This window comes from Micrasema longulum, unplaced genomic scaffold (genome assembly GCF_059751315.1).
Source record: "Micrasema longulum isolate JH-2025_06_02 unplaced genomic scaffold, ASM5975131v1 h1tg001870l, whole genome shotgun sequence".
NCBI classification, from domain to species: Eukaryota; Metazoa; Arthropoda; class Insecta; order Trichoptera; family Brachycentridae; genus Micrasema; species Micrasema longulum.
In genome coordinates, this window is record NW_028279044.1 from 203,379 (window position 1) to 214,654 (window position 11,276).

General features: G+C 29.3%; 1 protein-coding gene across 1 annotated transcript in view; it reads right to left on the bottom strand.

Moving 5' to 3' along the window:
* The window catches only part of LOC148273687 (trissin receptor-like), a 43,004-nt gene extending 35,657 nt beyond the window's left edge, over positions 1 to 7,347 (bottom strand). The window contains exon 1 of the mRNA XM_088238346.1: positions 7,122 to 7,347. Within this exon, the coding sequence (XP_088094472.1) occupies positions 7,122 to 7,299 (178 nt within the window). The 5' untranslated portion in view covers positions 7,300 to 7,347. The remainder of the gene's footprint in view (positions 1 to 7,121) is intronic.
* Between the last annotated feature and the right edge of the window lie 3,929 nt (positions 7,348 to 11,276).

Genomic DNA, 11,276 nt, shown 5'->3' on the forward strand with positions numbered 1-11,276 from the left:
ACACTTTATATACATATACATATAAGGGCGGGCATATTGCCTTAAGGCAATTTCTTCCTACCTACCCAAACCGTTCAGTTTGAGAAAATTATAAATACATGGACATATTGAATCTTACAATTTTATACAAAAATTAAAAGCAAAGATTAACAAAAATAAATATATTTAAAAAAAAATGAACACTATACTATGAAGAGAGGAGAGGGGATGAAAAGGAAAGAAGAAGGATAAAGGAACAATTTAAATTTACTTAACTTAAGAAGGGACGCGTCTCTAACATTAGTGTAACATGTCGTTAGTAAAAAAATTTTACATACTACAAATACCGATAAAAAAATATAAAATGGATTTAGAATAATATAATTGTTTTTTCAAAATCAATTTGGATATTATGGAAAAATGTTTTGATATATAAATTTTAAAAAGATTTTTTTTTCAAATACATCACTAGAAAAACGCAATATGTTTGGCCTTGATAGTTGTGACGTCAAGATTTGTGACAATGATCTAAACAAATTTGAATGATCGGGAACAAATAAACATAAATCGTGACGTTTAGGGACGTGGCCGATGGAATAACCGTTTTTGCGGGAATTCAAAATAGCGAATTTAAAAATATTTTTATGCTACTAATGGGTAACATTTTTTTACTGGACAGTATTTCATAGACCTTCATTACTTTGAAAATGTTAAAAAAAGTGTTTGTTTCCTATTGTGTGGATAGAAAATAATATTAGAAACATTTTTACATAGTTAAAAACATCAATTTTGGACGTGCGCCATTATTGTCGCTGAGGTACGACACATAGGCAAAATAATTTGTTTCTGGGTTCCGTTCTACACATAATTGACAAAAAATAATATTTAAATTAGTTTGTACGCTGCAATATTTCGTTGTTCTGAACTAGCAACTAAAGTGTAATACTGGTCTACTTGCCTCCTCTCATAACAAAATGATTAGATAAGCTGTGCTGTGATTGTATTACCAATGCAGTAGTATGTGTATCATTTAATGCGGAAAAAGAAAATAATATTAGAAAATTATATAATAAAAATATGTTAACTTCTATATTTTATTATTATCTATTTGAGACGAATACCTTTACTGTCAAGGAGATGTCCGTCAGTCGAATTCACTATTTAATTACGACCTCAAAAGAGCATTTTGTTTTTTTTTTAATATTTTAAATATCAAACCCTTTTTTTGACAATTTAACTTAAATGCATCCGAATATATTTTTCAATAAAAATTTTCTATATGTAGTGGAAATAAACACTTTAAAAATATAATAAATGAAGCATAAAATAAAAGTAGATACTTGCTCTTAAAACACCGAAATTACATTTACATAATATAAATACATATAAAAATGATTAAGTCAATATTTTCTCAATTAAAATAGTAAAATTGGATTAAGTAAAATGTTATACAAACACAAGTCAATCGACCAAAAAAAACTTTATGAAACAAAAAAAAATGAATAAAAGATTAAAAAAAACCGATCGCAATATTTCATACGTAAACAAAGAAAACAAAATAAAATAAAAGACAAACCCACATAAATTAAAATGTAAACATTTATGTGCCCCGTAGTCTAGGTAAGCGCGTTTACCTACCATGCAAGAGGTCTCGGATTTGATTCCTGACACGATTGACGAGAAATATTTATTTGAAAAGGCGTTTTACACTGCGATATTCGATGAGTTTGATTCCCGACATAGTTGATATGAATTTTTTATTCGAAAGGGTGTTTTTTCACTAGGGTTTTTTATATTTCCTGGATTGGCACCTGGACCTCGATTATGATGGGAAATTAAAATTTATCTTCAATTATATCTACAAAGTAAAATTAAATTTTCTGTATTAATAATGGAATATGTTTACAATTTGTATTTCTAAACATGTTCAATTACCGGTTACCGACGAAGATATTTGGAATTTTCATACAAATATACACACTTTCGTACATAAATATCAATATTAGTTTTAACCGTTTCAGCATATAACGGTGAAGATAGCCGTTCATAATCGCGGCCCTGAAGCGTAAGACTGGTCATGTTACAAAAACTATCCGGATACATTACGTTTGGTGTACCAATGCAGTACCATTAGTTGCGAAAAATTAATTACGATGATGCAAACATCACAATTACGATAGATGTAAAAAAAAAAAAAATACGATGTAAACATAACAATTAATAAAATAAGAGAAAATAGCTATTGCCAAATACATGGATTAGATTTAGCAATCCAATATGTTACGTCTTGATTGATCTGATTTCGAAATGAAGAAAAAGTTACCGCTAAATCATCGCTTTCCTGTTTGATGTATTGCCAATGCCTGTTCCAGCAACAATTATTTAACTGCATGAAATAATCCGTAGAACTTTTCGATTTCGACAGCTCGGAGCCTCGTTTTATCGATCTCAGTATCAGTATTTCCACTTTGTTACAGTATGCGGGTTTTAGACCTACATTATTTCAATTAAGGTAAGCCTGTTCGGCAGTCGAATAAATACATACATGGTATCCCTTGCTCATGTTCAAATTGAATTTCAACAAAATTCAAGTAATTTTTTTTACTTAAAAACGTTATCAAAAAAAAAAAACTGAGAGTAAAAATGAATCTAAAAATTTAAACAAATCTAGAGCAAAGTAAAAAATAAATTAAGTATAAAAATAAATTTATGCATATAAAAATAAACCTAAGAAATTAAACAAAAACAGGTACGTTTTAAGGTAAACAAAATTGTTTTTAGTAAGCTAGTATTTCATTTGGTCTCTAACATCACTGACACCGGTGCGATGGTTGTGGCAAAGAAACTAAAAGGTGAATCTTTACGGCTAATATCCTGTTGAAAAAGAAGATAATCATTGGGAGATTCGATTAGTTATTCGATAATATCTTGACATCAGCAAAAAGCTAGAATTTTGTATTTTGTAAAACATCAATAATATCATTTATAATATTTAATAATAATAATGGAGCAATGTGGGCTCCTTGAGGTACTCCAGAAGTAACAGTGATTGGAGAAGACAGGAAATTATACATTTAAATTAACTGTTTTTCTTTCACTTAGATAAGACCTAAAAAACAATGATAAAGGATCTCTTATACCAATGGCTTGTAATTTAGCCAGAAAAATTGTGTGATTGACTTTAACGAAAGCTTTAGAAAGGTCGATATAAAGGACATCAGCCTGAAAAGTTTCTTCAAGAGCACAAGTTATAAAAGCAAATTGATTGTAGTGGATGTGGCATCTCAAAAACCATGTTTTGATCAATCAATATATTTTTAAAAACAGGTGTTATTTTTTTGTTATAATTGATTAAAATATTTTCGTAACAATAGATAACATTAATATACATAGGCCTATAGTTTTTGACATTTGACCCGAAAAGTATGCATATCATGCTATGCGGTAATTTCACACATTCATACTCCTAGTCAATATTACAAATGTTTTAATTTAATTACTAAAAAGAAATCCCTAGTGCAAACATGAATAGAGAAATGCCAGTGGTGGCGTCGCGTTTGCGTCGCCCACACGGAACAATTCCTCCCTTATACTACCCACTCGTTAAATTTTTTCTCGCTACGCCCCTGCTCATTAGGAAATGAACCCCACAATTATTATCGGAAACAAGACATGAATCAGGCTTTTTTTATATAAAAACACTATTACGAGATTATTTTTACCGCACCCACCTCGCTTGATTTGTTTTTACCGAGTTTTTGTTGGTTTTCATTGTGTAAATTAGTTAATCACTCGTAAACCGAAAACGCCTCCACTTGCGGGAAAAAGGCTTGAACAAAGTAACTGTAATTATTGTAAAGGCAAAATATAAATTAAATTTCTCTGGATTTTTTTAAACTGATAAATATAATATTTTGTCGTGGTTATTTATATTATGGATTTGAATACATCGTAATGTGTCCAAAAATCCTCCCACTCTGCCCCACTTTCACCGCGCGCATGCGTGAAGTCACCGCGTAATGTTGCCAGATCGAGAGAATATAACCAAAACACAAATGTAAGATAGTTAAATATATTTTTTTTAACGTAATTTGTTAATTTCTCTAAAATTTTATTGTACACGCGGAAACATTGATTGGCACAACAGAATAGATAATTAAAGGGTCATTTAATAAGAATAATTGAATTAATGAATCAATGAACTTTAAACTTCAAATATAAAACAAATTTTATTTTACATTGATATTTTTATTTTATTTTAAATAATATTTGATATTCTTATTAATCAAAAGTAGCGCAAAAAGTTGATTGCGCTGGCAACACTCACAAAATGTCCGTTTTCTTTCACAATCTAACAGGTGGAAAAATAATAAAATTTTTGAGTAATGCATTAGCTACTTACACATGCTTTCGCTACTTACACGTGAAATGTGATCCCATCCTGTTTTTTGTTGATCCCAGCAGAATTTCTACACTTTAAAACGACACAACACGGCATTGTTTAATTCAAATCGGGAGTTGCGTACTGAGCGATGTCTACAATAATGGGTCAAAACGAAAAACTACTCGTTTAAGAGTAGTTTAGTCGCCTTCTGTTTGGTGCACGTATGCGGTTTCTGGACTATTCTTAATTCTATGTACGGATGTAATTAAACATTATTTTAAGTTTATCGAAATATTTGAAGAATAAATACATGATTTTATCCCCTAAAGAGTTAATCGAGAAATATGTTTATTTTAACGGAGATACTAAAATGCACCTTAACATAATAATAATAAAATAAAGTAATCATGCCATATAACATACTTAAATACCAAAAAACACAATATTTTTAATTGAATCGGCATTCACTTCGTAACACTTCATTATAAATTATTATGAAAATAAAACTTTGTTATCAGTGTTACACAATTTTATTCTTTTACAAGAACACAACTATAGTTTCGGGAGAGCACTCCTCCCATCGACGGGTGATATAAAACTAATATAATAAACACAGAATATTGTTCACAATGTCATCGAATCTAAACAAAAAATAAACAGATTAATCAGTGAAACTTAGAGCAGGGGGTTTTTATTCTTATCTAAGGTGTTGGCATATGAATGGATGGTTATCTTAAGTACAGATATGAAAACATGGACAAAACATTAAGTCGAATTTATTTCTTAAAATTTAGCACATAAGTGGAAGTTGCAATAAGTAAGTCTAAGATTTAATGTGTGGGAAGACATCGCTCGGCTAAGAGAGTGTTAACAGACGCGGGTCTAAGAGGGTGAGTGCGGTGAGGGTGGTCGCAAAGGGAACATAGTCAATAAAGGCGAGGGGTGGTTGAATGTGTGATTATTAATTAGATTATTTTCAGAATTTAAATTTTTGTGAATTTCTATAATTTCTAAATTATTCATATTACTGCCTTTGTTATTTACTTGGTGCAGATTCGATGACATTGTGAACAATATTCTGTGTTTATTATATTAGTTTTATATCACCCGTCGATGGGAGGAGTGCTCTCCCGAAACTATAGTTGTGTTCTTGTAAAAGAATAAAATTGTGTAACACTGATAACAAAGTTTTATTTTCATAATAGTTTCATAATAACCAAAAAACACTTTTATTTTAAAATTTATTAGAACTGAATGTAATTGTTTATTTTAAGAATATAGCTGTTACAGGAAAATTCCGCTTCGTATTTTTAAATTTTAATTTTTAATCCCACGCAACCACCTTGATACTTTTTTAAAATTGTATATATTATACTACCTTGATAATTTCATAAGTCGAGATCAAATAACCTTGTTAGCTAAAATCTATTGCATCGCGTAGAAACTGTTTATTTTTTTAAATTTAACGATAAGAAATAAAATTGAAAAATGAAATAATTCTATTTAGTTTATACTTTCAAATTTATTCTATTTTGAATGGCTTTTTGAGGCAAAGGGAAAATAATAAATAAAAAAGGAATAAGAATAAAATAGCACGAGAAGAGTAAATAAAATGTACGAAAAAGAATTTAAAACATATTTCTTACTAAACAGATATATGGATCTATCAACCTCTTGACAGCAAGAATCGTGTCTACGATAAAGAGATTTTGCAGTAAAAATTCCTTTGGAATACTCAAATAGAAATATCTAATATAGCTGTCAATTTTTTTTATTCGCTTTGTAACTTCCCAAACTTATGTGTATACATTCAATATATATTGCCTATCATTTACTGACGCTTAGCTTAAGAGGTGTATTTTTTTGTATAAATATTAATAAAACCGATGTTTTACATTTTATAACCACGGTATAAACTTTGTATAATAAATTATATGATGCTTAGCAATACCGTTCTTTGTTTTTAATTTTAATTATTTTAAGTTAATGAACCTTTCCTACGAAACAAATAAAATTTCATTTTTATCATTTCCATTTTATTTTTCTCTTTTGTTCATAGTAAATTATTCGAAACTTGCGGGAAAAATAAGATTTTTGCTAATATTTAACAGGAACAAAACATTTAATTTTTCTTAGATCTACGAAAAAAAAATACTAAAAAAAAACAACATTAGTTATTGTTGTCAGTCAGTGCATAGTAAAACGAAAATGAAATTTTAAAAATATTTATATAATTTTAAAAGCAGTTTAAATCCTGTTTAAAAAATACATTTTTGAAATCATTATTTGAAAACATCAACAAATATGCGTATTTAACAAATTTTAATTTAGAAATTATTACAATATTTAGTTGTCAAGTTATGTAATAATTATTAAACTTATTTTTCAGTAAATACTTTTTGTTGTGGAATCCTACAAAACTTTCATTTTCACGTAATATATAATTGGCAACGGTGGTTTAGCTACCGTGATTGTAAGGAAATGAAGGATGAAATGGCGTAATTATCCACGAGTAATGACATATGAGTAGCACAGTGAAACTAGAGAGCATGAAATTATTTGTCCAAACGCGAAAAACCTGTAGGCACAGTGTGCAAAAGATTCGTTGCAAGCTCGAAACAGTAGCAAAAACCGTTAATACTACAAAGTAGATACATATATTCACACTTCCCTTCAACTGGAAGTTGCGACGCAGACAAAACACGCATACAAGAAGTAAGAGAAGCAAATATATCAAAGGAACTGGGGAGAGACTTACCAAAAAAGCAACAACAAAAGACAATCGTGTAGAGAGTGATGAATATTGCTCTAACGTCAGTTCTGTCGAATATGTACTCTTGTTCCTGAGAGAGCGAGTCGTTCTCTTTCTGGGAAATGTTCCTCCACTCGAAGTAGCCCCCCACTCCCTGTAGGGGTTGGCTTTCGTTGAAGAGCATGGCTCTCGGTATAATTCTTTCTTTGTGAACGCTGTACTTTCACTTTGCACGAACACGACCCACGCCAGCGGTTACACTTGCATGTTCACTTGTTAAGTCCCCACTCGATAGGGAAGCACCTAAACACATAGAATATATATAAAACATTACATATTTGTATCGCACCTTTTTTGTCGTTTTTTCGTTCTATCACTTGAATTATTTTATCTAGATATTACATACTTCTTTTTGACAGTAAAAGCTAAGGGTTTTACCTTTAAAACCAAAACATTCTTTTAGAAATCCAATTTATGTATCATTCACAGTATTTATTTATTTTCAGTTCACAAACAGTAAAAGATATCACAATATTTATCATATAAAATAATAACAGTTAACATCTTTCACCAATTAAATATGAACATCAATGGTAACAAAACAAAAATTAAAAATGTTTAATTGACCAAAACTTAATTTATAGTAAATGTAATTAATGCAAATTATTAAAGTTTAAATTTAATTAAAAATATATGTAATTATTAATATTTAATACAATTTAACTCACATATTAATAATTTTTAAACGGTATTGTAGTCATAATAAGTTTTTTTATATGTAGCAATAATAATAATAAAAATATTAATAATTAAAAAGAAAATAAACAAACTAACGTAAGACGTCACTCCCTATTATGTTCACAAGAATCGTTTTTTTCTTTTACGTAATCGGAAATTCTAATATAAATATATGTATTTAATTAATTTAAAAAATGTATTAAGTAGTAATATTGTATACTAATATCTGTTATCTGAATAAAAAAATACCAATTACAAAAAAAAACAAAAGATGTAGTTACAATCAATTATATTAAATTAATAAGGGTATTGAACAATTTAAATCAATATCAGAATCCTGTTCCACACTATTATACAATCTCATGATTTAATAAGGAGTTACGGTTACAGATTTTTTTAAATATGTACTTAATTTTGGATATGCGCGATTTGATCGATGCAGTTTATTGTTGGTTGTTATTGGTGTTTTCTCTTGTTTCTTTTCATATTAAATAATTTATTTATATCTTCAAGTTCAAAGAATAAATAGTTTAGCGAACTTGTTACTAAAATAAATATTATCCAGTCACCACTTAACATTACTGTTGTTACATTTAATTTTGTTACTTTTTTCTTTTTTTTTCTTCCAGTTGTATACTTTTATTTACCAATAAAAATATATTATTGCCAAAAATCGCAACATTTTAACTTCAAATATAGCGTTTTCTGTCAATCGTTGTGTTTTTAAAATAAGGCCAAATATGTATTTAATTCACAAATGCGATACTACCCAGAAAGTTCAAAGGTCTAGGAGGATAAGGCTTACGTTTGCAGCTTTTAATAAAAACTGATAAAGGTCAAATTTTGGGTTCGTGAAAATAAACACCTTGCTCATTACTTGGAATCCTAAATTTAAGTCTTAAGCGACTCTCATTCATTTTTTACCAATATTTTTTTTATTTTGTTTAACAACATTTCTAGTATGTCCAAATGTTTGTAAACAAGTATTTGTTTTTAAACAAGTATTTGTTTGTCAAGATTGACAAATATAACTGCATGAAAAAATCTAGAGAGTTTTTGGTTTAACATGAGTAAGGTTTTAACTCTTTTACTCCTCAAAAATCAACATAGGTGAAAATTGAAAAAAAAAATCATACATTTTTTTTTCACCACAACAGGCCAGGAGGCCTAATTACAGTAGTGAATTACATCACAGAGCACCCAGGCTTGAGAAAAATCACATTTTAATTTTTGTTTTCTCACCGGGAATCGAGCCCGGAACCTTCCGTGCGTGAGTCAAGCGTCTTGACCACTACACCACGGAGGCCGTCATATATCGCCATCATATTGAAGCGTAGGAAAAATAGTAAATATTTCATTTTATTTTTAAACTAAAACTCACACCTAAGCGTGTCTTCACAATGAACACGAAGGCAGCATAACGTGTAAATGTGAGATCTTAGAAATTGTAAGCGATTGTAAATATCTTGGCCTTACATTAAATAGAAAACTTTTTACTTCGAAAATCACATCAATATTGTTAGCACGAGGGTAAGAGTGTGTATGATAAAACTCAATCATCTGAAGAAAACATTACCCTTTCAATTATTTACGGTGGTCTACGTAAGTCTTGCTGAATCAATACTAAAATATCATACGGAATTCTGTCGTGGGGGGATCTCATAAGGCATACATGGATATAATATAAAAATATTCAATATGTTACCCAAAGATTGCGAAACCATGAACCGGATTCAATTTAACAAATTTGAAAAAAAATGGTTACTGTATTTAGGTCGAGAAAAATCGGAAAATTTACTAAAAATAAATTCCTAATAAATTGATATTGTATAACTGTTTAGTATACTAACAAGTAAGTAGTAATGTTATTGTTTATTTTTGCATAAAAATGTCTGCCTTAAAACAGGTTGTACCTAGTTAGGCAGACTAGACATGATCCAGAGAAATCTATTACCTAAGTGTGTATGTAATAGATAAAGTTATTGTTATTTTTGTTAATGAACTTCAATTATTATTATTATTATTAATATACAATTTTCATAAAAGACCCCACAAATAAGCGTTGTGGGGAACTTCCGGTGAAGCAACTATATCACTTTAACTTAATATATTTTAAAGCCCGCTGAAGGCGTCTAAGGTATATAAAATATAATATACAAAATAAAACAAATAATCAAATACTCTGATGAAAAAAACCCTGCTCAATCATCACCATGGAACCAGGTCAGTTTCAGCCATTAAATTGGCGACGTCGCTAGCCAGATCTAACTGGGTCTAACGCCCGCCATTCGTTTGTCTATTAATAGGAGCATATTATTCTCCCCTCCCTTGTAGGCGAGTGAATATTTCTATGAGCCAACTGAACCTATATTAGATCCAGCTCTGGAAACTGGTGAAGTCCAGAGCACAGAATTTCGATTGAAGCAGAACAGCTGAATTTCTTGTACTAAGGTTGTTTAACTGCTTCCCGCCGAGGTAAAGGTCTCTATCAATCTGGAACAAAGAGACAAACGATGAAAGGACTTCTTCATAAAAAAACAAGACTTTATCATTTTTAAATGCATAGTACTGTTGAATTATTCATTTATAAATTTTTAATATAATTTCCTTTTTTTGTATTTGCAACGCTCCAACAAACTGTATGAGATTGTATGAGATTGCTTCGGGAATAAATACATAGCATCGCTGATGTTTTCATTATTATCCATATACGTATATCGTATATGTGTATATCATCACTGTCATGCGGATTATTATATAACGTTTCTACATTCCATTTTTCGACATGTATAAATTTTTATTATTTTTATTTTTCTATTATTATTTTGTATATTTTTCTATTATTATTTTGTATATTGTTTTGATTATTTTGCATATTGTTTTGATTGCTTGTATATTGTTTTAATATGTTAATAAAAAAAATGATTTATATATCGAAGAGTCCCGACTTAACACGGAATTTTTTAACAAGTCGGGACATAAAAACAAATAATTGTAAACAAAAACAAAAATAAATTTAAAATAAACTATTATTTATTATTAGTTTAGCGCAATCTAATTGTTGTTTACATTTGTATATATATTTCATATGCAATAAAAAAAAACATCCTCGTTTAAAAGATCACTTTACACCCTATGTAACATTTAGCACTCTGTCTATGATTAAATATCAATATTTATTCTAATAGCGTTTTACTTCACAAAAATCAGATATCGCATCTCAACAACAATCAAATCTACTTTCGTCGCATTTAACAAATGCAAAGATTTCTCTTTAAATTTCCACAGGCAAAATTCCCTTTCTTGTCCAACAATACCTTCTCGGAAATTAATAACCAGAAAATGTTACTCCCATAAAAAACTATGCTTACGTCTGACCTCTGCCCATTTTATGTTTATCCACACATACGTAAGTGTCGGGAC